Source organism: Schistocerca cancellata, chromosome 5 (genome assembly GCF_023864275.1).
Source record: "Schistocerca cancellata isolate TAMUIC-IGC-003103 chromosome 5, iqSchCanc2.1, whole genome shotgun sequence".
Taxonomy (NCBI): domain Eukaryota; kingdom Metazoa; phylum Arthropoda; class Insecta; order Orthoptera; family Acrididae; genus Schistocerca; species Schistocerca cancellata.
Window position 1 is genome coordinate 150774509 of NC_064630.1, and position 27973 is coordinate 150802481.

At 40.8% G+C, this 27973-nt stretch overlaps 1 protein-coding gene across 6 annotated transcripts in view; it reads left to right on the top strand.

Moving 5' to 3' along the window:
* Positions 1–27973, top strand: part of LOC126189004 (cellular tumor antigen p53-like) — a 174897-nt gene that overhangs the window by 133108 nt on the left and 13816 nt on the right. For all 6 annotated transcript variants that reach the window (XM_049930810.1, XM_049930812.1, XM_049930813.1 and 3 more), the window contains one exon: positions 5207–5429. In XM_049930810.1, the coding sequence (XP_049786767.1) occupies positions 5207–5429 (223 nt within the window). The remainder of the gene's footprint in view (positions 1–5206; positions 5430–27973) is intronic.

Here is a 27973-nt window from a genome sequence, read left to right on the forward strand (position 1 = left end):
TTCCTCACTTGGAACTCTTATAAAAGGAAAATTTCATTGTCGTGTGGTGGTCTGTCAGTGAAGTTGACCTGTATAAATTCTTAGAAATGAGAGTAGAGGGAGAGCTTATGTGGAAGTATAAAATTGAAGATTTTGTGCAGAAACTGAATGCTGATGTCTTCACTATAAGTCTCCAACGCTGAAACAGAAACACGAAGGCTTGCTTACTTTCACTCTGTATCTTGTATGGTCATATGTTCTGGAGAAACTCAATGCACTTGCCAAGAATATTCGTACCCTAGGAGGGGGGGGGGGGGGGGGGCAGGGGTGTTAAATCTTCATTTTTAAAACTATATGTAAACTGAATGGGATATACACAATGCAAAAGGTAAGTTAACAAGTTGATTTGTGGCAAGGATAATGTTCTGATGCATCTGCACAAAACAAAAGAAGAAATACACACTTCAATTTATTAATTCTTGTATCTTCACCTGTTTGTTTCTGCATGCAGATGTATGCATGGATCCGTTCTACCAGCATTGTTAAAAAAATGTACAATCGTACGTTAAAAGAGTTATAAAAAGTTATTACAAAGGTAAAATTAAATCGCTTGTGTGAGACTCGTATCCCTGCCTGTTCATCATTTCGCCCACGCCGAGATTGTGCATCAGGAGGTTCAGAGCTGACAAGAAGAATTTGCACGAGCAGCAGAGAAGTGATCCTGCTTAGGCATTGTACAATCAAGACTACACACCATGGAATTAAAGTGAAGCAGTACTTAAAGCAAATTATGAATATTCACCTTGAATGTATTGATATTGTAGGTCTGTTGATATTGGTATCAATTAAAGTCACCCAGGATTGTGTACAGATTCTTAAATTAACTTACAATTTCTTTCAACTATTCTTTCCAACCATTTTTTCCAATTACACAGGCCAACGAAAAATTTTTAAAAACCTTTTTTTACTTTGATAGCTGATCTTTATAGATTTTTATGAGCTGAGTCCAAATATAGCCTAGGTTTTTTTGTGTCACCCATTATTTTCAAACAATGCGCTTTTTATTATATAGAATAAAAATCCTATGCTATACGGTAAATGGGAAAATTAATGAAAAGCTTTGTTACAACATAAGCATAGTTTTTATTTACAGTAAGCTACTTAAAATAGTGATTTGTGTTAATAGAGGGTTTACTTGTTAGCTGGAATTTGTTTGTATTTTCTTTCTCCTCTTTCTTTGAAGCTTCTTGTGTCGCTTTCTCTATGATGAGTCGCTTGCTGAACTTCTTGGTGAAGTGACCAACAGTAGTCCCCCACCGTGTTGGTGTTCCAGCGACCTTGGTGAAAATGCTCTCCTTGCTCCTCACTAACATCTCCCATATGTCCGGGAAGTAATCAAGGTGACTGTTCAAAAAGTGAACTTTCAGGCTCATTAAACATTATAACTATAATAGAAACATATTCTGGGTCTTTTTCATGTCCTAAGAACTTTGTAACGACTTGCTTGAATGATACCCATGCTTCTTTCTCATTTAAGGTCATTGTGGATTCAATCATTGTGGATTCAAAGTTAACATCAAACATCAGTTTTCTAATGCCAGGTCCAACAAAAATGCTTCTTTTAGTTTAGCATCTGAAAGGTGTGGAAACTTTTGACAGAGATACTTAAAACATGGTCCATCTTTAGGCAAAGCCTTTACAAACTGTTTCATTAGGCCTAACTTTATATATAGAGGCAGTAGGAGTACATTTTTTGGATCTACAAGGTTCTTGTGTAGAATGTTGTTCTCACCAGGTTTTAAAGACACCCTCACAGGCCAGTTCTTTGTGCACCAGTGTTAATCCCTAGCCCCACTGTCCCATTCACACAAGAAACATAGAAATTTGGTAAAGCCATCTTGCTGACCAAGGATCATGCATGATACTTTTAGATCGCCACACTTCATCCAACCATGAGCAGAATAGCCTATTTTATTTAGCACTATTTCTAGGTTTTCATAGCTTTCTTTCATATGTACAGAATGTCCAAGATATAGATGCATATGTGTTACCATTGTGTAACAAAACAGCCTTTAAACTAGTTTTTTATGAATCAATAAACAGTCTCCAGTCTTCCTTTTTGTATTCAATGCCAAACTCATTCATCAGACCAGGAATGTCTGAGCAGTACACTAAATCACATTCTTGTTGAAAAAAACTTGGAAAATTGCTACTCTCTCTTTCTGTACATGTATATGCTAGTTCCAATTGCTTATAAATTCTTTTCTTTTAACCTAGAGCCAAGCAATTTGGTTTTTTCTTTCGTTGTACCCAGATCCCTAACCAAATCATTCAGCTCGGTCTGAATAAACAATTTGGGCTCTAGACTTTCTGTATTACAGTGGAATTCATCATCACCTGGTTCATCTAAATCAGATTGTACATCGGAAAATACTTCTGTTGAAATAGAGTTTAAATCATCTGGTGGTTCAAGAACTGGCAAATCTACACCATGCCCTACTGCTTGGATGGCAGACGGAAGGTTAGGGTAGCTTTATTACCTTATTGTTTTTCGAATTATGACCAGTAAGATCAACACTGCAAAAGTAGCAATCATCAGAATGATTTCTTGGCACCCTCCATATCATAGGAATAACAAATCCAAAGGCTTTTTTCTCCTCTTTGGACCATTTTCTCAGATCTTCAGCACACACATAACATACCTTATGTGGTGCCCAAGATTTATCTCGATCACCAAGTTTAAATCCAAAGTATGATAAATAAACCTTTTTCACAAAGTCTGTAATATTTCTTTGGTGTTTTTAATTTCAAATATAACAAAAACTGCCAGCGGAGTTTTTACGACGACGATTAGACAGTGTACTGAGCACATGTACAGGAAACGGTAAAGTGAGGTTAAGCTGACCGTAAAGAAAACACCATCTGTTAACACAAAAATAGAATCGACTTTTTTTGCCAGCAAATGTTTTTCAGCAGTGCTACCAACGTCATCTACATTCACTGCCCCTCATTTTTAAATTATTTTAACTATATAAAAGCTGTTAAATTCTTTAAAAAATTGCTTAATTTAATAAATTTAACTGTAAAATGTGAAGAAATGGTTGGTGATATTGTTGGCCTGCGATATTCAAGCAGTAGTTATTAGTCAGTTTCTATTATCTCCACACACACATGCCACTATTCAGAGGTCAGACCTATACGCATTGTCAGGTCACGAACTTCATGTAAACTGCTATTCAGCTACCTTGGAATTCTAACTGTGCTGCCCTTGTACATATATTTCGTCATGGGATTTGTTACTGATGGTGTTGTCTTGTTCAGAAGAACCTGCAATAGTGATTCAGTGAACATCCAACAGAAAAAAATGAAACACTTGGATAAAACTTGCTTAAATGTTGTAAAGAAAGTTATGCACTATTCAGCAGGTATAATTTTTTACACATTTCCAGCAGAACTGAAAAAAAATAAAATTAAGTAATAAACCCCAAATATTCAAATCCAAGTTGAAATGTTTCCTTGTAGAGCAATCTTTCTGTTCTCTACAGGAGTTCCTTGGAGTATTTGAGAAATTTTTCCCTGTAATGTGTTATTTATTAATACAATCCCTGTTTTTTAGTATTTTATTAATTCTTTGTCTCTTTGGTGTTTTTTAAATCAACATTCTATAAACAAAGAACTGACTTGTATGTCTACGAAGTTTTTCGTGATGGAGTCCTTGCGTAAACATTTGTTCAGTTCACTTGCCACGTCGAATTCAGATAAAATTCCAAGCTTTCCATGATATCCACCATCATCTTCATCAGCGACTAAAACTGACTGCCATGAACTAGTAAGGTTCCCTTTTTTACACCCATAGATGGCATCCGATTGGCTGGATTACATTATGATGCCACACAAATGTAGCACTCTCTACATCCACAGATTTTGCCTACGATCTCTATCTAGCATTGCTTGCAGTGCCATCCATTGCATCAGGCAGTGAAGTGTGAGAAGTATTCCTCTTTGTTTTTTCCTTGTCAAATGCAGGCTTCCATGCATTGCTAAGTGCACAACTGATGTCTCTATGGAAGTTGTTTCAAAAAGTCTAATTTCAACAGCTTCTCTGATCACAGAGTTCTGATAGTTCGAAGCGTGAGTAAGTATTCTCGTTTGTTCAAACAAAATCTTGTGCTTATTTAAGAGGCTGTGCTCTGCCACTGCAGATATATCCAAGGGGCTGTATTTCAGGTGATGTCGATGCTCGACACAGTATCTGAAGACAGTGTTTAGAAAGAACGGATATTCTGTCTGTGACATTATATTAATACATTTTATGTGTAAAAAATTGTTATTAAGAGGAGGAGGAAAACAGAATTAAAATTTAACTGATAAGGAGAATGGAAATCATAGAAATAAGAGGGGGAGGTGGGATGAATGGATACTGCAATAAAACTGCCCAAGACAAAAATTTAGAGATCATTATTGACCTTTGTTCTATTTACATTTTTTCCAGACTATTGTCCTACTCAAGTAAAACTCCGTTTATCTTTGCCCCTCCCCCCCTTCTTTTCCTTTCCTCTTGTATTTTTGTGGGTATGTGAATATATTTCATTCTATGGCTCTTTTTCCTTTTTCATGTTTTCTGGGCTTTTGCTTTGGTTCAAAGTTCTTACCTTTGACCAAACTGTTGACTGCCTGACCGATAGATGTAATTTTTTGTTCCATAGGTCCACAGTGAGGAGAATATAAAAATATGAAACATGCAAGATTATTTTTAAAAAATACATAATGTGTATTAACAAAGAAACTTACATGCTGGTGTCCTTCTGCAGACCCTACTTGTAATTGTTCTTCAAGGATGTGGAATAAGTCAGGAGTTTCAAATATATTTTGGCCCACAAACTAATACAAAACTTATCACAAAAATGGACCAATATGGACCATTGTTTACATAGTAACTTTCTGCTGTGTCAATGACAGTACAGGACTATTTAAGGCTCTGAATGTGTATTTTGTCATATAAAACAATTTAATTTCTCCCAACCACTTACTTGACACTTACAAAACCTTTTCATCTTTTACTCTACTACTTTTAATACCATTAGAGAACAAATTTAAAAAGGGCTGGGAAAAAAAAAATGCATCTAATTTTACTCTGAAGACTTTCATTTTAGTTAATCGGTTTTTGACAGTATTTTTATTTTTGTTCAATATTTACTGACAAAACAATTTTTGTTTTCCTTTTTAGATGTCAATCTAGCAGCACATGTACTACGCTGTGCTTCAGCAAACGGTGCTGATTACTTCAAAAATGCATCCAGTGGTCGTTTTAGTGTCCGTATTCCAGTTGAGGCCCCACAAAGTGGAATGGAGTCTTTCATTGTTTGCTATAAATTTACTTGTCTCAACAGCTGCCAGCAGCGCAATGGCAGGCGAGGAATGGGAATTATCTTTACTCTGGAAAATGATGTGTGAGTTACCGTCTATTACAAGAAGTTTTGTTGTTATGCATTCTAGTGTTACCTGTACCAGTTATTTTGCATTTGTTAGATTTCTGTCATTTTAATGTCTAAAACATTTCAGATTGATATTTACTCTCTTTAAAATTATTTCTTCTTTAATTTTTGAGAAAATAACTGTAAATAAAACTAATCATTTTAAAGATCAAATCACAAGTGATAGTTAGAAATTTGCAATAGATCTGAAGTTGCCATGAAATGTTGAGTGTGATGGTAGTGGAATGTGTCTTAATAGAGAAATTCACTAATGGATAGCTGGGAAAGAATGACTGGAAGTAAGTGAGAATAAGTTCTGATAGCAACCATCTGACTGTGGCCTATCTCTTACAAAATGAGTTAGCTCTAGCACACCTTTGTGTAAAGAACAGTCATTTAACCTGTAACTTTCCCCCATGTCGAGAAGAGCCTGCTTATAGTGCCACTGTAATGGCGTAATGCTGCACAGGGGGGATAAGTAATGTATCAGCATACTTGCTTTCTGTTTTGAGCAGGGTGCTGCCAGTTTGGAGTGTCTGTTGTGTTTTTGTGAGGGAACCAACCTTGTACCCAAACTCTTAGGAAGGTGTCCACAGTGCCATTCTGTATCCACTTAAATGAATAAAATATCAGTATTACAATATTTTACATAACTTTATCTATTTGATAATCTACTATATTTCTTATACTTTAAACTATCAGTTATATTACTTAATTTTGCTTTCAATATTTTAGTACCTGCAATTTCCTGACAGATGTTTCCGTTAAACTGTACTTCATTAGTAATTAAAAATAACAATTATTTCTGACAAGTACTGGAAATAGGTGTTCCTTGATAGTGGAAACAGTCTTGCAATCAAAGTAAATGCCTTTAAGACTTTGTACGGATTAGTTTTTCCCTGGTATTAATTTTGTAAAATATGATGTTGGTAGGAAAAAGTATATACCCCCTAAAACAAATTTCATTATGAATAGATTTAATATGACATTATGGAATAAAGAAATGAGAATGGTTTTTTTTAATTTCTAAGTCACGTGTGCCTGAAAATATTCTCTTTGCAAACAACTTGGACTATGAATGGCATGTTAGTGGTAGGTAAAAAGACATCATTCAGTGAGAACTTGGTTATTATACCTATCCCCCCCTAACCTACCAGTCAGAGGAGTTGTCTTACACAGAATCTGAAAGTAGGCAGTTGAAACACACTTCACACATTGGCAAGTCTGCTATGTGCTACCCTGTATGTCAAGGAGAAGCAAGTACATAAGGGTAGAGGTTTGTTAATCATTGTCTGTTCAAACATATGGCAAATGATGGTACCCCTTAGAGGAGTGGCAGAAAAGTATGGAAAGTTTCACCTTGTACACTCTGTGTGTATGCATGGAGACCTGATTCAACATGTTGAAAAGGTTATTCAAGCAGCCGTTGAGGAAAAAAGGTACGGGTCAGCAGGACACCACACGTCGGGGGCTGCTAACCGGGTGGTTGTGTATGGAGTGTGCACAAGGTTTTTTAAAACTTAGATGACCCCCGTCAGTTCTAGGTAATGATAACTGTAGGAAACACCAAAGTATTAGTGAAAGACCCAAAGAAATTGCCCTCACAAATGAAATGATTAAAATTCTAGTGATCAACTGCCAAAGCATTTACAACAAAGTCTTATAGTTTGAAGTGGTCTTAAAGAGCTGTGGAGCCCATATGTTAATACTCGGTACAGAGAGCTGACTAAAACCCAAAACTGACAACAGAGTGTTTTGGGTAAATCTAAGTGTATATTAAAAGGGTAGGCTAATGGGAAATGTTGATAGTGTATTTATTGCACCAGACAAGAAATCAAAATCTGCTGAGATAAAAGTTATAGTTGCATACCACTTTGTTTGGACAAAATTCAGTATCAAGGGTGGCATAAATTTGTCATTGGAGCCTTCTGTTGACCACCAAACTCACTCCCATATGTTACTAAGAACTTTGGAATTTGCTTATACAGATGTTTGCTGAGCATACATCCTTATGTGAGGAGACTTTAATCATCCAACAACTGATTGGGATAGTTACAGTTCTCTAAGTGGTGGTTGTGGCAACACATCTTGCAAAATAATACTGTTTTCTCTGAAAACTCATTAGATGAGGTGGTCAGGAAGGCCACTGATGATGGAAATGTATTAGATCTAATGACAACAAATAGATGTGACCTCTTTGAGGGTGTCTATATTGAAACTTGTATCAATGACCGTGAGACTACCAAAGTACAAAGGGCAGCTACAGCAAGTAGGAAGATCTTGCAAAGGTTCAGTTAATTTGTAAATTACCTCTTCACCTCTGAGAAGTCTCGGAACCCCAAATCGATAATTCTTCTTATTACTGCCGAAAAATTAAATTCCTACTAAAACTCAGACTTGTCAACGTCTATTTGTAGGAGGTCTTTTATTATGCCTTTAAATTACAAAATGTGGTATGAGATTAATCAGCTAAGCACTTCCTTTTTAACAAACCCCAGTCTTCAGAAGCAAAAACAAGAGTTTCAGTTTGTCAGTATTTACATTATTCTAATAGTATTCTGGTTGTTGGTATTCCTTAGCACCATGGTTTATGTAGAAGATTCTTTGCCAGATCGAATTACTTTGCACGTCATGATGCCAAGTAGGGCTCGAATGTTCTTGGGATGGCATGGAGATAAAGTGAAATACCACGGACAAAAATAATAAAAACGTACTAAACAAGACTTGCTCCTTGATAAACCCTTGTGCATAATAATTAAAGTTTTAAGTTCTGGCCTTTTTTACATATGAACATCTCTTCTACTAATAAAGCTTGTTCATGTATGCTCAAAATTGGTACGAGTTTTCACCCTCAATCCACGAAATGATTTATTCCCAAAAAGCTATGGCTGCAAATTATCTGGGAAATCTCGAATGCTTACACCTGTTGCCCCCTTGTAAATGAATACTAAACAGTTTCCATCTACAATAATCTGATGTGAAAATAACTTTGGTTAATTGGATTATACTTTATAAATTGCACTCCGACCAATCCCTCTTTCTTTTTCCTTTTTAGATTAATCAAAAGTCTGTACATAACATATGCAAAATCGTGTATAACCATAAGTAGTTTTATTAATGTCTAGCATTGCCAAATCAACCAGGAAAATCATAAGTGCAGCAGTTAGAAACATGTCTGTTTTGTCGAGTGTGCTGTATTTGTCCCATACTGTATCAGAAGACACGTTACCACACTTGGTCTTGAAAGTTTCACTAATAAGATTCCCGTATAAAGCATATTCTAATTAGCATTAATGTCCCATGGAATAGTTACAATTCCTTCCCCTGTGTTCAAGAAAGAGTGAAACAACAACCCCTATAAATTACAGAATTTTACAAACTTGAAAGTTACTCAAAGATTTATCTTTTCTGTTGACCCAGTAGAAGATCACACTTAATATTCTAGGTTATCTGGCCATTATCTGTTTGCTCTCCTACTATTTCCATTGGGGAAACCTCCTTAAGTGGCAATTCATTAAATACCTTTTCAAATTCTATCACCATGTCTGTCCATTTCGAATGCCTATCCATGCGACAAGTCTGACAGAGCATACCCATTTCACACGTGACCATTCTGCTAGGTTACTTTGAGGGTGAAATTTTGAAATTAATGTATGGTTCATGCCTTCTCTTACCAAAAATTTTGTAAAGTGTTTGCTCTTAACTGTGCTCCATTACCCAACAGCAAAGTTTTTGGTTTATCCACATATTTAAAATGACCTCTTAATTTCATTGTAACATTATGAAATGATGTGTGCCTTACAGAATATAATTTTACTAGTTTGGGCCAGCATTCCATTACCACAGATACATACATTGTTCCTCCCCAGCCCCTAGGCAGAGCATCTTTGAAGTCCATGGCCAATAAATCCCACAAATTAAATGGAATGATGGGGTACAATATAGTGCACAACCAATAGCATGTACCTTAACTTTCTGATACATTTCACAAGATCTCCAGATTTTTCTAACTAGACAATTCATACTCTTAATGTAGTAAAGTTTGTTCATGTGCATGATACACTTTTTTGGGCTACAATGGGCATATCATCTATGTACATACGAAGTTATTAAATTAGTGCTGTTTTGTGGGATGCATAGTAACCATCTAGCTGTCAGTTGTGTTTCCTGTGAATCAATATTCCAGTTGTCAGTAACATAGTATAACTTTTGTGCAAGACACCAATTTGTAAAAGTAAGTGACTGTCTTTGTTTTGTTTACTTTTTAAGTTTCTATAAAAAATCTTTGTCTTTCTCATATGTATTTACCTTCAGAAAATAAACAGTAAATTTGCCCCATTTCTTTATATTTTGCTTCAAATGAAGATCTACAGGTAGTCGAGACAATGAATTGTGTACTATACGGGTGTCCCCAAAAGAATGACCAGATTTTAAATAGAATTATTTATTAAGAAGAAGGGCTTAACACTAACAAATTGCATGCTAAATTACTCAGAAAAGACAGAAGTTTATAAAAATCCATCATAAATGATCAATATGTCCTCCATTGGCTGCACGGACAACATCTAGCCGATAGCAGAATTCATCCCAGTCTGAGCGTAAGGTGTCTTCTGTCACTGAAGCTACAGCAGCTGATATTCTGGTTTTTAGTTCATCAATGTCACAAGGTAACGGAGGAATGTTCAGCACAAAATCGAATATGAAACGCCCACTGAACAGCGATCACTGATTGAGTGCAACTAAATTCAATTACACAATATGCCTTCCGTTGTGTGGACGCCATATTGCACGAGACTGGCTGCATGCTCCAGGTCAGCACTCGTAGCGACAACTAGCAAATTTTTTCTGAAACTCTAAACCATGCCGATTACATCTAGCGCTGTTTCAGTTACCTAGTGACATTTGTCTCAATATTATTACAATTTAAAATCCGGTCATTCTCTTTGGGATACCCTGTATTATCTTCTCCCTACACAAATTTAATAATAAAGCGGAGTTCCTGTGAAAAGAGAACCCAGCATGTTTGCCTACTCTGTAGATGTTTGCTCTTTAATAGAAATGTCAATGTTCAGTGATCTGTATGTAGTACTGTCTCATGTCTTGCTTCTTGAATGCCTACACTACTGATAATGTTTCCTGTTCTGTAATGCTATAATTTCATTCATGTTGTGTGAGCATTCTGCTGGTGGAAGCTGTTGCTTCTCTCTAAAATGTAATCATTCACATACTCCTGGAATATGTGACAGCCCAACCCATAATCTAGTGCATCCACCTTGATATGAAAAGGAAGAGCGAAATTCAGGTGAACCAATGCTTGTTTTATTTTTGAAAATACTTCATAGCAGTTTATATACCAATACCCTACTGTATTTTGTTCTAATAATCTCATTAAATTTGCTGCATAATCCCTGAACTGACAAGGCATTTTCTGTAGAAGCCCACCATCCCAAAAAAGATTTGAGTTGTTTTTTATTAGTTGATTCTGGGCACAGTATGATCACATCCAATCTTTGTGGATCAAGCTTAATGCCCCGAGTATTTACAATATGTCCCAAGAACTCAACCTCATTTCTCCCAAATCACAATTTTGACAATTTAATGGTGATACCTTGGGAACCTAACCTCATAAAAAATTCATCCAGTGTTTTCAGGTGTTCTTCCCATGTTGTGGAAATAACCACTATATCATCGACATGTAGCAACACTTTACTTTGTAATTCATTGCCTCTTGCTTTACCCAGAGCTCTTGTGAAAATGGAGACTGATATATTTAGACTTAATGGTAGCACTTGGAGTTGATATGACTCTCCTTCAGACAGGAATACTTCCATGAATCTTTATGTAAGGCACTCCACCAGTAACCTGCCATCAGTCCCAGTAACCTGCCATCAGTCCATGATGCTGATATATTTTACTCCTTCACACTTCGCTAGCAGTTCCTGCCCTTTCTGGCTCTGTTATTCTCTTTACAATTTGTGCATCCAACATTGTACATTTTAACAACAAATAATGGATTATTGTAACAGCTATTAGACATTAATATAATGTTTGATTCTAACATTCTTTCAGTTTCTTTTTGTACTAATAACTTTATCGATATTAGAGTAGAGTAGGGTCTGATGTCAAATGGATTGTGTGGTTTAGTCTTCAACCTACAAACAAAATACACTCCTGGAAATGGAAAAAAGAACACATTGACACCGGTGTGTCAGACCCACCATACTTGCTCCGGACACTGCGAGAGGGCTGTACAAGCGATGATCACACGCACGGCACAGCGGACACACCAGGAACCGCGGTGTTGGCCGTCGAATGGCGCTAGCTGCGCAGCATTTGTGCACCGCCGCCGTCAGTGTCAGCCAGTTTGCCGTAGCATATGGAGCTCCATCGCAGTCTTTAACACTGGTAGCATGCCGCGACAGCGTGGACGTGAACCGTATGTGCAGTTGACGGACTTTGAGCGAGGGCGTATAGTGGGCATGCGGGAGGCCGGGTGGACATACCGCCGAATTGCTCAACACGTGGGGCGTGAGGTCTCCACAGTACATCGATGTTGTTGCCAGTAGTCGGCGGAAGGTGCACATGCCCGTCGACCTGGGACCGGACCGCAGTGACGCACGGATGCACACCAAAACCGTAGGATCCTACGCAGTGCCGTAGGGGCCCCCCAGGGGGTCCACAACTCTTTTGTGGATACGTGCGTAGCGAGCACGGGACCCCGAGCTAATGTGGCCTTCCTTCCTTTCCGGGCTGCATACCTTCCCATTCCGCATCCTTCCCCATCCCTATCTTCGCCCCTCCTCCCCTCACCTCTGGCTCTTTCCTTCTCTTTCTCCCCATCTGGGAGTATGGTTTGTGCCTACGTCCGGAGACGGACGCTCGTAAATGTACTGCATTTCTTGCCTTCCTTGCTTTTATGTCTTCTTCCTTCCTTTGTCCTTCTCTTTTCCTTACCTCTTCTCTATCTCTTTTCTCCGCTGCGGCGTTTGAGACTTCTCTTCCTTCCCTTCCCTTTCTTTTTCTTCCTCCCTGTGCGTGTCTGAAGGCCGACCCACGCCCTTCGTGCGTAGCCGGTGACGGGGTAACGCGTAATTCCCCGCCCCGGGTAGACAGGTAGGACACGTACGTACCCCCTGGTAACGGCCAGGCCCAGGGAGGGGTGATTACCCGAGCTGATACCTTCCGAAAATGCCGATTGGTCCCTCCGTCCGTTTGTCGGGAGGTGTGACCTGAGGTGTGAACAATCACCTAAGGCGGGAGTGCCCTCAGAGAGGGCCCCCACAAGGGAGGAGCGCGCCATCGGAGACGCCGGTAATCATGGGGGATTCTTCCGCAATGGTTTCCTCACCTTCCACTAAGTCTAGTCACAAACGTAAGCATACTGAGTCTCAGCCACAGACGATTCTTCCATCGTTGCCACAGTTCCTTGTTGTTTCTCGGTCTGATGAAGGTCACGACTTCTCCACGGTCAACCCTTTCATTATTCAGAAAGGAGTCGACGCAATAGCAGGTCCTGTAAAGTCTTGTTCCAGATTACGGAATGGCACCCTGTTGTTAGAAACACACAGTGCCCTCCAGTCACAAAAATTGCTGCGTACTTCTCTGCTCCACACCTTCCCTGTCCGGGTGGAACCGCACCGTACCTTGAATTCCTCGCGTGGAGTCGTTTATACACGCTCCCTCGATGGATTGTCTGACGAAGAAATTCAGCACTATCTGTCTGACCAGGGCGTAACGGCAGTTCATAGAGTAATGAAACGGGTTGACACGAACATCATTCCAACCCGTACTGTCTTCTTGACATTTGACACAGTTCAACTCCCATCGAAAATCAAAGCAGGCTATGAGATAATTTCCGTTCGCCCTTACGTCCCAAACCCTACGCGTTGCTATCGATGTCAGCGGTTCAATCACACCAGCCAGTCCTGTTCCAATCCAGCCAAATGTGTTACGTGTGGCACGGATGCCCATGAGGGTGCTTGTCCACCTCCATCCCCTCGCTGCATCAACTGTATGGGTGACCACGCTGCTTCCTCTCGAGATTGCCCCGTTTTTAAGGATGAGAAGCTCATCCAGGAAATAAGGGTGAAGGAAAAGGTGTCGACCTTTGCTGCTCGAAAATTATTCGCCAGTCGCAAGCCCACCGTGCCTCAGACAGGAAAATACAGCACTGTCCTTGCTTCTCCTCGGCCAACAAAGGAGGCGGCCACGCAGACTTGCGACCTCACCTTTAGTACCACGGTCGTCAGATCGGCCAGCGCAAAGATCGCTCGTTCAACCTCACCACTTTCGCCTGCCCACTCTATGGCTCACCCTTCGTCGGGTTCTGCTACATCTCGAGCCCAAAAGTCGGACGCCAAGTCTTCGAAAAAAGAGCATACTCGTGAAGAGTTTTTACGGACCGCAGCTTCACAACCATCGGTTCCTCCTTCCTCTAAACAACATTCTTCCAAGAAGGCTACAAAGAAACCCAGTTCCTCTCCTTCTCCGCCAAGGCGTGCCCCCTCTACAGCACCACCTGGCGGAAATCGCCCTCGGCCATCTTCTGTGTCGCCGAGGTGCACTGCTGGTGGCCGGTCAACCGGCCGATCGCTGGTGGCAGGGACTGCTCCTGACCAACTTATGGATCAGGATCTTCTGCCTTCGGCTGAATGCCATTCCATGCTGTCGGTTGCTAGCTCCGAGCAGTCTTTGAGTTGACAGCAACTTTGGTCACATTCCTCCATTCTCTTTTCACCCCATGTCCATTATCCACTGGAATATCCGCGGCATTCGAGCCAATCGGGATGAATTGTCGGTCCTCTTACGCTCCTACTCGCCGGTCATCTTCTGTCTTCAGGAAACAAAGCTGCGTCCCCATGACCGCTTTGTTCTCCCTCATTTTCAGTCTGTCCGATATGATCTCCCCTCTGTTGAAGGCTCTCCAGCCCATGGAGGACTCATGATTCTTCTCCGTGATACTCTCCATTATCACCCAATCCCCTTAAACACTTCCTTCCAAGCTGTCGCCGTCCGTCTTTCACTTTCCGGATACGCGTTCTCTCTTTGTACTGTATACATGCCATCGTCCACACCAATGGCACGAGCTGATCTCCTTCATCTTCTTGGTCAGCTTCCACCCCCCTATTTGCTGGTTGGGGACTTCAATGCCCACCACCCGCTTTGGGGATCTCCACACCCTTGTCCACGTGGCTCCGTATTGCTAGACGTCTTCCACCAAGCGGATCTAGTTTGCCTCAACACTGGGGTCCCCACATTTTTGTCTGCCTCCACGACAACCTTATCTCATTTGGACCTTGCGGTCGGTACTGTTCCGCTAGCTCGGCGCTTCGAATGGTTCGCCCTTGATGATACACACTCGAGTGACCACTTTCCATGTGTCCTCAGACTGCAGCCTCAACTGCCATATATGCGCCCGCGACGCTGGAAGTTTGCCCAAGCCGATTGGACACTTTTTCGTCTCTCGCGACATTCGATGACCGTCGCTTTCCCAGCGTCGACGATGAGGTCACACACATTACCGACGTTATCCTTACAGCTGCGGAACGTTCAATACCACGCACCTCCGAATTGCCCCGGCGCCCCCCAGTTCCGTGGTGGAACGAGGCATGCCGTGACGCAATACGTGAGCGGCGACGTGCTCTTCGCATTTTCCGTCACCATCCTACTTTGGCCAACTGTATCCGCTATAAGCAGCTCCGTGCGCGATGCCGTCGCGTCATCCGCGATAGCAAGAAGGCGAGCTGGAAATTCTTTATTAGCTCATTTAACACCTTCACTCCCTCCTCGGAAGTTTGGAGTCGGCTTCGACGGTTCTCAGGCGCGCCTAGTTTCTCCCCGGTTTCTGGGCTCACTGTCGCGCATGATACCTTAGTGGACCCCGTCGCAATTTCTAACTCGTTGGGTCAGCACTTTGCTGAGATTTCGAGCTCTTCAAATTACCCGCCAGCGTTTCTCCCGAAGAAACGTGCAGCGGAAGTGCGACCTCTTGCTTTCTCCTCCCAAAATCACGAAAGCTACAATACTGTTTTCTCCATGCGGGAACTCCAACATGCCCTCTCATCTTCTCGCTCCTCCGCCCCAGGACCGGATGGTATCCATGTCCAAATGTTGCTGCATTTATCCACCCATAGTCTGCGTTACCTCCTTCGCCTTTATAATCGAATTTGGACCGGCAGCACCTTTCCCAGACGGTGGCGGGAAGCTATTGTCGTTCCCGTTCCGAAACCTGGAAAGGACAAACATCTCCCCTCTAGCTATCGCCCCATTTCTCTCACGAGTAGTGTCTGTAAGGTTTTGGAGCGTATGGTGAATTACCGTTTAGCTTGGTGGCTGGAATCCCGCAGCCTTTTAACACCAGCCCAATGCAGATTTCGGAAGCATCGTTCTGCAGTTGACCATCTTGTCGCTCTCTCCACTTATATCATGAACAATTTTCTCCGGCAACGCCAAACGGTAGCAATATTTTTTGATCTGGAGAGAGCATACGATACCTGTTGGAGGACAGGCATCCTCCGCACACTGTTCTCTTGGGGCTTTCGAGGCCGGCTGCCCCTTTTTCTTCGCGAATTTATGGCAGAGCGCACTTTTCGGGTGCGGGTGAACACTACTCTCTCCCGTACTTTCTCCCAAGATAAACGGGGTACCCCAGGGCTCCGTGCTGAGTGTTGTACTGTTTGCCATCGCCATAAATCCAATTATGGATTGTCTCCCTCCTGATGTCTCGGGCTCCCTCTTTGTGGACGATTTTGCGATCTACTACAGCTCTCAACGGACCAGCCTTCTTGAACGACGTCTTCAAGGATGTCTCGATCGCCTCCACTCGTGGAGCATCGAAACTGGCTTCCGTTTTTCACCCAGTAAGACCGTTTGTGTCAATTTTTGGCGACGTAAAGAGTTTCTTCCGCCCTCCTTACATCTAGGTCCTGTCAACCTTCCGTTTTCAGACGTCGCTAAATTCTTGGGTTTTATGTTTGACAGAAAACTATGCTGGTCCTCCCACGTTTCCTATCTTTCGGCTCGCTGTCTGCGATCACTTAACACCCTCCGTGTCCTGAATGGTACCTCCTGGGGAGCGGACCGAGTGGTCCTTCTCCGCCTCTATCGCGCCTTAGTGCGCTCGAAATTGGATTATGGAAGCATAGTCTACTCCTCTGCTCGGCCGTCTATTCTTCGGCGTCTCGACTCTATCCACCACTGTGGATTACGTTTAGTGTCTGGAGCTTTCTACACTAGCCCTGTGGAAAGCCTTTATGCTGAGACTGCTGAACCTCCGCTGTCCAATCGGCGAGCAGTCCTCCTGAGTCGTTATGCTAGCCGTCTGTCTTCCATGCCTGCTAATCCAGCCCACGACCTTTTTTTCGACGCCTCCTTTGATGTGGGGTATGCAGGCCGCCCCTCCTCCCTACTACCCCCGGGAGTCCGCTTCCGTCAACTGCTCCATTCTCTTTCCTTCCGCTTTCCTAAAACCTTCTTGACAACTTGGGGTACAGCTCCGCCTTGGCTCCGTCCCCGGATCTGCCTGCTCCGTGACCTTTGTCAATTTCCCAAGGATGGTACCCCTACACTTGTTTATCGTCGGGCATTTGCTGCTCTATGTGCAGAAATGACGGACGCCACATTTATTTACACCGACGGCTCGAAAACATCGTTAGGTGTAGGGAGTGCCTATATTGTTGGCGACACCCCAAATCGCTTTCGCCTTCCCGACCAGTGTTCGGTTTATACTGCGGAGCTTTACGCTGTTCTCCAGGCTGTCCACTACATCCGCCGCCATCAGCGGATACAGTACGTTATCTGCTCAGATTCTCTCAGCTCTCTCCTCAGTCTCCAAGCTCTTTACCCTGTGCACCCTCTGGTCCACCGGATTCAGGACTGTCTGCGCTTGCTTCACCTGAGGGGCGTCTCGGTGGCGTTCCTCTGGCTCCCGGGACACGCTGGTATCTGTGGGAATGAGGCGGCCGATATAGCGGCCAAGGCCGCAGTCTCTCTTCCTCGGCCAGCTATTCAGTCGCTTCCCTTCACCGATCTTCGGAACGATTTATGTCGCCATGTTGCTCAATTATGGCATGCCCATTGGTCGGCACTTCCCTGTAATAAATTGCGGGAAGTGAAAGCCCTTCCTTGCGCTTGGACCTCTTCCTCCCGAACGCGTCGTCGGGAGGAGGTAATTTTAGCTAGACTCCGGATAGGGCATTGTCGTTTTAGCCATCGACATCTTTTAAGCGGCGATCCTCCCCCACTCTGTCCCCACTGCTCTCAGCTGTGGACGGTAAGACACCTTTTAATTGAATGCCCCTATTTTAATCCGTTACGCTCCCGTCTACAGCTATCGCCTGATCTATCGTCGATTTTAACAGATGACACGCGCTCCGCCGACCGCGTTCTACAGTTTATTAGTGACAGTGCAATGACGTCAGTCATTTGAAGCTTTTTTTTGGGACAATCACCCCCTTTCTGTAGTGGATTTTTAAGCAGTCTTCTATTTTTAGTTTCTCCAATTTTCTGACTTTGTTCCCATTGCTGCTGGTTTTAAATTTCGGTTTTTTACTGTCTTAAGTCACGGGCTGGGCGCTAATGACCGTAGAAGTTTTGCGCCCTAAAACCACAAAAAAACAAAAAAAAAAAAAAAAAAAAGTGCCGTAGGGGACCGCACCGCCACTTCCCAGCAAATTAGGGACACTGTTGCTCCTGGGGTATCGGCGAGGACCATTCACAACCGTCTCCATGAAGCTGGGCTACGGTCCCGCACACTGTTAGGCCGTCTTCCGCTCACGCCCCAACATCGTGCAGCCCGCCTCCAGTGGTGTCGCGACAGGCGTGAATGGAGGGACGAATGGAGACGTGTCGTCTTCAGCGATGAGAGTCGCTTCTGCCTTGGTGCCAATGATGGTCGTATGCGTGTTTGGCGCCGTGCAGGTGAGCGCCACAATCAGGACTGCATACGACCGAGGCACACAGGGCCAACACCCGGCATCATGGTGTGGGGAGCGATCTCCTACACTGGCCGTACACCACTGGTGATCGTTGAGGGGACACTGAACAGTGCACGGTACATCCAAACCGTCATCGAACCCATCATTCTACCATTCCTAGACCGGCAAGGGAACTTGCTGTTCCAACAGGACAATGCACGTCCGCATGTATCCCGTGCCACCCAACGTGCTCTAGAAGGTGTAAGTCAACTACCCTGGCCAGCAAGATCTCCGGATCTGTCCCCCATTGAGCATGTTTGGGACTGGATGAAGCGTCGTCTCACGCGGTCTGCACGTCCAGCACAAACGCTGGTCCAACTGAGGCGCCAGGTGGAAATGGCATGGCAAGCCGTTCCACAGGACTACATCCAGCATCTCTACGATCGTCTCCATGGGAGAATAGCAGCCTGCATTGCTGCGAAAGGTGGATATACACTGTACTAGTGCCGACATTGTGCATGCTCTGTTGCCTGTGTCTATGTGCCTGTGGTTCTGTCAGTGTGATCATGTGATGTATCTGACCCCAGGAATGTGTCAATAAAGTTTCCCCTTCCTGGGAAAATGAATTCACGGTGTTCTTATTTCAATTTCCAGGAGTGTAGTTAATAATGCCTGGATATGTTGAAAATACTTTTATTTGCCTATAAATTGAAGAAATCGTATTCTTCTGTCCATCAGTACTTAGATTCATTGATTTGTTAATGTTATCAAATATATGTTTCATTCACTTGTTCCATGTCTGCACAGTGCCCGTAATCCTGTTCTAGTGTAGCTTCTGTCATTAAAGTGGGTCCTAATCTGGCGGTAATGTTTCGCTCATAATGTATGACAGCTAAGTCCTCTTGTTGTCCATATGTGAATGTCACTGTCCCATTTTGCATGTTTAATGACACATTACTGTCTGAAAATCAATCTATGCTAAAATCATAGGTACATTTAAACCTTCCACTACAAAAATTGCTTACTGAAATGTGTGTGTGTGTGCTTAATGTGAATCTGCATGTACTGATTTGTCTGTCATGTTGGTTACCCCTGTTATGCCTGTTATCGTCATTCTTGTGACCGGTAACTGCAGGAAAGAATCCGACAAATTATTTCGCTGTAAGAAGTAACAATCTACTGCTCTGTCACTAACAGAACCCAAAATAACTCCCACAGTTACATTATTTACAATGTATGTCAGTTTTGGTTTCATATGTTCTTTTGTTTGTGTGTTACCTTCATGTAGTAAGACATCTAATTAAACTGGAAGAGATTTGTTGTGGCTCATTTTGTGTTGTATGAGGGAACCAAGCGTCTCCCCAGAAGCCTGTTCGTCTTCCCTCTCTGTGGCAGTATTACTGATAAATGTATTATTGTGATAATTTCTGTTATTGTTCCCATTTCTATACCGCTGTTAACATTACTGTGTTGGTTATTGTTATTGCTAGTGCTGCCTGTGTAACGTCTTTCAGCTTGCCTTTCCACCGTATCTACCTGTTCTAGATATTCCAGTAAGTTGTTCACTTTTCCCCAACCCCATAACAACAATTTGTTCCTTTCATGCCATGTTAATTGGCTAATGATAACCTCCAATAAATGTTCCTCTCTTATAGGATCGTCTAGATATTTTGTTTCATTTAGATGCCAATCCACAGAATCTCTGTATCCATTCCATGAAATGTTATTGTAAGGTTTTGGTCATAAAAGTTCTAATATAAGTTTCTTTTGTGGTCCCTCACTTCAGTACTTAGACTTAAATGCTGTTTCAAAACCAATGTAAGCTGTGAATTCTTCTAGCTGCAACATACCCCACTGTCCTGTGTCACCTGTCAAGTGGCTTATCACAAATTGTATCTTATTAGAAGGTGCCCAGGAAGTGGGTAACATGCCTTTAAATGACTTAAGAAATAAAACTGTGTGAATATCACGTGAAGGTGAAAACTTAGGGAATTTCTAATTTAATCCCATGCTTAGTGTTGTGGTAAAGTCATCACAATTATTGCGTACTGTCCTGTACTTGAATAGCAGGTCTTCTACTTCTTTTCTTAATTCTTTCTTTGTCTCCTCTAAGCTCAATGTTATTTGGTATCGTTGCATTTGTGTTTCCACTAAAGCTATTGTTACTGTAAACTGTTGGTGTTCATGACAGTGCACATGTAGTCATTGTAGATGCAGATTTGTTGTCTACTAATTTGGTAGTTTTAGTATGTACTGTTGTACAATGTACAGATTTTTGTCATCTCTGTTCCAACTCATTCATTATAACTCACAAAACATAAATACTTATGTTGTTATAAGTATATAACACTGTTTCAACATCTGTTAGTTCTTTTTCTAACATCTTAATTCTTTGCTCTAAATTGTCATTTTTTGTCTTGATAACATGTACATGCTGTAAGGAACTGCATTGTTTAGTTTCCACTATTCCGAAAATGATCAAAGCCCATGTTCAATCCTGTTTCCGGTGTATCTATTGTAGCACTGAGTTAGGTAGTGAATCCATTAAACTGTGTTTCTAAATTCATGAATCTGGAGTCAGTTTGCATCAGTTGCTTTCAACTTGGGTGACCTTTTCATCCATATGCATAATTTATGTTTAAGTGAGCCAGCTGTTGTAAAACTGACATCATTAACTCATCGATGATGATGATGATGATGTGGTCTATGTGGGCCATCATATTATTCCCAATTTAAAACAAATTTATAACCAAACGATTTAATAATGTAACTATAGTGAACCGTAACAAGTCTAAGTTGTAGTAATAGTGAAATGGGTATAAGTATATTTGCTGTAATCACATGGTTAACGTGTATTGTGTGTAACAGCACTCGTTGTAATAATAGAATGTATGAATGACGAAGAGGCCTGATCATAATCAAGTATATTCATGAAAGTCGTCATAATAAAATACTTCACTTTAAACTCTATATTCACATGGTCATACCACTGCACTTCAAAAAGAGCAAAAAGAATCGGAACCCACCAAGTTTTGTGTTTAGCGTCTTATCGTGGACAGCTGCTACACTGCTTGCTATTTGGCATCATCTGCTACTGTTGGTACTGTGTGCTGCCTGGTGACACTTGGTCAAACTGCAACACATCGTGGACAACTACTGACCTTCTGTGTTCTTAACAATACATAGGGCTGCTCGTTGTGGGTGCTTCAGTTGTTTGTATCCCGGTAGATGTAGCAAAAATTCTTTATTTCCACTGAATAATTCAGTTAACATTGTTACTATAACCACTCTAGATGTGGTTCAAATTCTGTCTTCACTTTTAGTAAATGAACCCTGATTGCATGATGTATATTCATAATTCTGTGGCTGTTTAATTGTTTAGCAGCTGAAGTGCAGTCATATTGCTAGAAGAGCCTTATTCATGAACAGAAATTCCAATGTGTGAAAAATCCTGCTTAAAATCATATATTATTCAAATTTCTTGTATTTCACTTTTTGTGCCTTTGACTATAATCCTTCTTGATGTTTCAGGATTGTACAGTAGTTTCTGTTGGACACTGCATAGTAATGTCAGTACTGGCAGATACTTCTTTAAAATCATCACTTCTGAAAGAAAAATGTATACCTGAACTATTTCAATCATGCCTGGTTAATAGGGGTCTGTTGTCGTAAGAGTACTGTTCCTTTCACGTCAAAAGCTTCCTCACTGACGTTGAATCTTTATATTCAGTTTAGAGTCTGATGTACCAGTATCGCCTAATTGTCTTCCAGTTCATCTCACACCAGGGCTGCTACATGCAAAGGTTCAGTTAATTTGTAAATTACCATGACACTCATTTTCAGCTCTGAGAAGTCAGGGAACCAATAACTCATTGATAATTTTCTTATGTCTGCAGAAGAATCCAACTTCTACTAAAACAAGGACTCATCAATTCTTGTTTATAGGAAGGCTTTTATTATGCTATTAATTATAAAACTTGATATGATGTTAGTCAACTAGGTACATTTCATTTATAGCATATCCCAAATTCTGAAACAAAAAGATGAGCATCAGTACATTAATATTTATGTTCTTATAATAATCTTCAGGTAGTTGATATTCCTTAGCCCCATGGTTCGAGCAGAAGATTCTTTGCTGCCTCCAATTACTTTAAATGTCATGATGCCAAGTACAGCTCTAATGTTCTTGGAACAGCATGGAGCTCATGTGGAATACCTCAGACAAAAATAATAAAAAACATAAGACTAGTTCCTTAATAAACCCCCTTACATAATAATTAAACTTCTAAGTTCTGGATGATATTTTTTTTTTTTTTTTTTTTTTTTTTTTTTTTTTTTTTTTTTTTTTTTTTTTCAGGTAGACATATGAGCTGATCTTCCGCTAATAAAACTTGTTCATTTATACTCAGATTGGTCCGAGATTTCACTCTCAATCCACAAAATGATTTATTGACAAAAAACTGTGGCTGAAAAACATCCGGGAAATGTCGTACCCTTATGGTTTACATGTTCAGTAAACTAGATAAAGAGGCAGTTGTATCATAACTGAAAGAGGGCCTCAAAACATCTACCAGTGGGAAGGAGCATGTAGAAAAATAGTGGCTCAAGTTTAAAAGTGTAGTTGGCTAAGCACTGGAAAGATGTGTACATAGTAAAACAGTTCACAATAGGAGGAATCCTCCACGATATACCATCACTGTGCAGAAACGTCTACAGAACACTGACTGCTGCAAAATAGGTGTCATCTGTAGCATAGGGCTATAGATAGAGAGATGCAGAATGAAATGTGCTTGACTGTCAAGAGTGCAGTGTGTAAACCCTTTAATGACTACCATATCAGATTATTGTTGAAAGATCTCTCAAAATTCAAGGAAACTCCAGTCATATGTAAAATATTTCAGTGGCATTAAAGATAGTTACCAGGCATTCATGAATGACTCAGAAACTGATACTGAGGTCAGGAAAACAGAGGCAGAAATGAAGCACTCAGTTTTCAAATGTTCCTTCACAAAGGAAGATACTGAAGTATCTCCCCAGTCTAATTCTTGCTTCACTGTAAAGGTGGGTGATGTACATATTAGTGTTGTTTGCATTGAGACACAATCACTAAAAATTAAACAAGGCTAAGAGGTATGCAATCCATGTCAGATTATATACCGAATTTTCCACCAACTTGCTCCCATTTAACCATATTATACTATTTGTTTCAAAGTGAGTATCAGGGTGTTAAAGCTTTGTAGCATTTATTATGTTCAACTTAAAATTACAAATAATATATCAAATTAAAGAGCAACTAAGAGGAATACATTCCACGTGGGAAAAATATATCTAAAAACAAAGATGATGTAACTTACCAAACGAAAGCGTTGGTATGTTGATAGAGACACAAACACACACACAAAATTCAAGCTTTCGCAACCCATGGTTGCTTCATCAGGAAAGAGGGAAGGAGAGGGAAAGACGAAAGGATGTGGGTTTTAAGGGAGAGGGTAAGGAGTCATTCCAATCCCGGGAGCGGAAAGACTTACCTAAGGGGGAAAAAAGGACCGGTATACACTCACATGTCTACTTGTGTCTGTATATGTGCGGATGGATATGTGTGTGCGTGCGTGCGAATGTATACCTGTCCTTTTTTCCCCCTAAGGTAAGTCTGTGGATGTTTGGGTCAACTGGAATGTTCAGTACCATCCATCAGCTTTGAGATATGATATGCTATGTGGTGTCTTTTGTTAATGAGTTGAAACATCTAGCATCCAGAGATTAAATATTATCTTTGGTTGTCCTAGTAATAAGAGAACTTTGACTTATATACAAACAAATTTTAGTTTCCAAAAGATAATTTTTGCCCAGTTTGCTAGTTTCTTTCAGTGTCTGAAACTCATTTTCTGTCTTACATAACATATTCCTCCTTTGTTGTATTTCTTTGCTTCTTTCCCTTGTTTCATTATTTTATGTCATTGGTGCATGATCTTGCAGTGTAATCTTCTCAAACTGGTTCGGAATTAATATTTAATAATTGTATGTCGTGGAGTCAAATGGAAACTGAGGAGTCAACAATAAAAATTTTAAATTAGTTAAGGTATCATCAGAGAGTATCGTAGATGTAATATATGTGGTAGTAATATGACAATAATGGATATTTCTGGGTGGAACATACATAAAACTGGGAAAGGCAACCACTTACCTATAGCAGACCGATGTGTAGAACCTAGAAACATGTAACAGGAATCACCATTCACACTAGCTTTCAAGCTCTTTCTCTTTCACAGTTAGACTGACTATTGATTGTCAATTATTGAAAGCAGTTGCATGGACTGAAGGAGGTGGGGAGGGGATACCGGGAAAGAGATTGAGACTCTGTCTCTGTGTTATAGTTATGTTGACGTACTACTTTTGTTAAGAGTCCTACACACTGGTGTAAGTGGGCAGTAATAGATTGGTTTTCATCCTGTAAAGAGGTACATTTAAATTCATAAACCATAGAGGAATATGGGGTGGTAGTGGAAGTTGATGCAGCTCATTTTGTTAAGTAGAAGAGTGAAAGGGTAATGATTTCGTTCTGTAGGTTTTTGGGGCTGTTATTTTGAACGGGGATTCTACTGATGATATATCTCAAGTAGTTGACAATCGCAGTAAATATGTTTTAACATCACTCATAGTGGAACATGTGCAGAAGGATCTACTGTTATGTCACATAGATTCACTTTATGTAGAGGATTGGACAATAAGGGCTACAATCTTCTTGTTGTGAACCTAACCTAGAATTTAAAGCCCCTGAGATTGGGGCCTGTATCAGTACTATTGGGGCCTTGATAGGTCTGTCAAATCCGATGTAGGGAGGGGTGAAAGGTGCTATTCTGTCTTGCAGGCTCATGTTGATGAGTACTGCTGGTGGTAATGTGTTGCTTATAGTTACTGTATTTTCCAAGAGTTAAGAGGGTAATATGGAAAATGTAGAGGCCCTGGGAAGTAAGTTTAACACGTTCGAGACGAGCGACGTAGCTCTTACGTCGGTCCGACAGTACCCCAAAAAGACGATCGACGTAGCTCCTACGTCGGCCAATTATCAGCGATGTTAACTACTCCCAGCGCATGACTTTCATATTCTGTAGTTTTAAAAGTACTCTCTGGTTATCCTAGTACCAAGAAAAAATTGTAGATGGCGGCATATGTCTCTGTTGGAGGTGGTACAGGAGTATATTTTGAGTCATTTGCTTTGCCGCGCTCACGCTCAACTTACAACAGGCGCGCGGCAGTTCGAAACTTTAGATTGTTGTCGGCTGATAGCTTTGTGCTTTATTTTCATCATGGCTGTGCGAGATGAAGAAATAGTTTTTATTGAACAATAGTGGTTCAGAATTAGATGAAGAAATTGCAGGTTTTGACATTAGTGATGGTAAGCTATTTTTTGTACGAATTTTCCATAATTCTGTGGTTTGATTCCTGGTCAGAAAAAAGATAATTTTTACGAATTTTCTTATAGATGAAAACGATCCCTCGGACTGTGAACCGTCAGGAAGACCTGAAGATGAGGCTGTTGACATCGTTGTCACAACAAACACAACTGGTCATTGCAATTTGCCATATTCTTCTGGCCAGTGGATAGATGACGATACAATCACTCCCCAGCTTCCTGTTTTTTCTGAATCCTGTGGAATTCAAGATGGGATTGACCAACATTCTTCAGTGTTTGATTGTTTCACGTACTTTTTCGATGAAGAACTGGTGAGACTGATCAAACGAGAGACAAACCGCTATGCTAGAATGACAATAGACACACTAAGTGCTACAGGAAAACTGAAGCCTCAGTCAGTGTAGCGTAAGTGGACAACAGTGAAACTCAGTAAACTATATAATTTTTTTGTATTATTTTGCATATGTGCCTAGTCAAGAAACCAAAACTGTCTGACTTCTGGTCAACAAATCCCGTGTTGTAGTCCTCATTTACGGCAAAGTGTCTGCCAAGAGATAGATTTTTGTCAATTCTACATCTCGTAGATAACGCAACATGTATTCCTAAAAACCAGGTAGGTCACGATCATATTCATAAGGTAAGACATATATTCGACAGATGTGTGACCCAAAGTGGAAAGGCTTAAAAGCCAGGCAAAAATATTACTATGGATGAAGGAATTTGCCCTTTTCGTGGTAGACTGAGTTTTAGAGTGTATATGCAAAATAAGCCTAATACATATGGCGTAAAATTTTTTATGCTATGTGGAAGTGAAAGTGGATATGTCTTGAACTGTGAAATTTATTCTGGGAAACAGTCTAATGCCGATAACAGCATTTTACACTTTGTAGACAGATTGTGTCATTCGTTTCATAGTAAAGGTCACACATTATACGTGGACCGATTTTACACCAGCCCTGATTTACTGGATTATTTGTGGGAGAAAAGAACTAAAGCAGTTGGTACTGTGCAGAAAAACAGAAAAGGACTACCAAGGGATCTTGTTGGCCAGAAATTGAAAAAAAAATGAATTTTCATTTCGCAGACGAGATCACTTACTGTTTGTAAAATGGAAGGACAACAGAGACATTTTTCTTTTGACAACAAAGCATAAAATGACGGCAACAAATGTCAGTGTAAAAACTAAATTTGGAATGGTAGAAAAAATGAAGCCAGACTGTGTTTTGGACTAAAGTAGTAAAAAAGCTGGTGTGGATCATAGTGACCAGCTAATGGCGTACTATCCTTTTGAACGAAAACAAATAAAGTGGTGGAAAAAGTTTTCTTTCACATTTTCATTCTCATGACTGTAAATTCATACTTTTGTACAAAACGTCACGAAATACAAGGAAACATCTGGTTGAATACATTACAGAGTTAGCAGAGAACTTGGTTCACAAAGGTGGCCTCTTAGACTCGTGCACTTCTCAGAATAGTTCACCCATCAACAGGCTAAGCGGAAGACATTTTCCCAAATTAAATCCACCCACAAAATTGTCTAATTGGCCTCAGAGAAGGTGCAAAGTATGCGCAGAAACAAGCAAGGCCAGAAATGGTAAAGTTTCAAGGAAAGACGCGCGATATTATTGTGAAACCTGTGACGTAGGGCTTTGTTTTCCAAAATGTTTCGAAATATTTCATACAAAAGCCAATGTAACTGTGTGATTATTAATAAAATAAAAGTTCATATTTCAACAGTTGTTAATTTAAAACTAACGACTTCAATCCTATGTCCCTTAGAGGTCCTAAAAACTAACAAAAATTTCTTTCACTGTGAAAACAGCATACGCTCAAATTAATAACAACCCTTGTCACTAACGTAAATGTTTATTTCTTTGCAGTACTCTTAAGGGAATGGACATAGTTTTTAAATGCAAAAGAGCAATCTATTCTCTGTGGTATAGAATCTGCTGTAGAAAATTCGGAAAAACTGTGAAATTGCTCAGTACCAGCCGGTTGAGCGTCCACACTCGCGCTCAGTCCTCAAAGTGTTAATGGGTTTTGGTGAAAGTGGATTTTGTGTGTGTGTGTGTGTGTGTGTGTGTGTGTGTGTGTGTGCGCATGCGTGTGTAGGGGGATATTGGGTTAGTTTCATGTATGGCATCATTTCTTTTCTTTTATGATTTTGTTTTTTAATAGCATATTAAATTCTG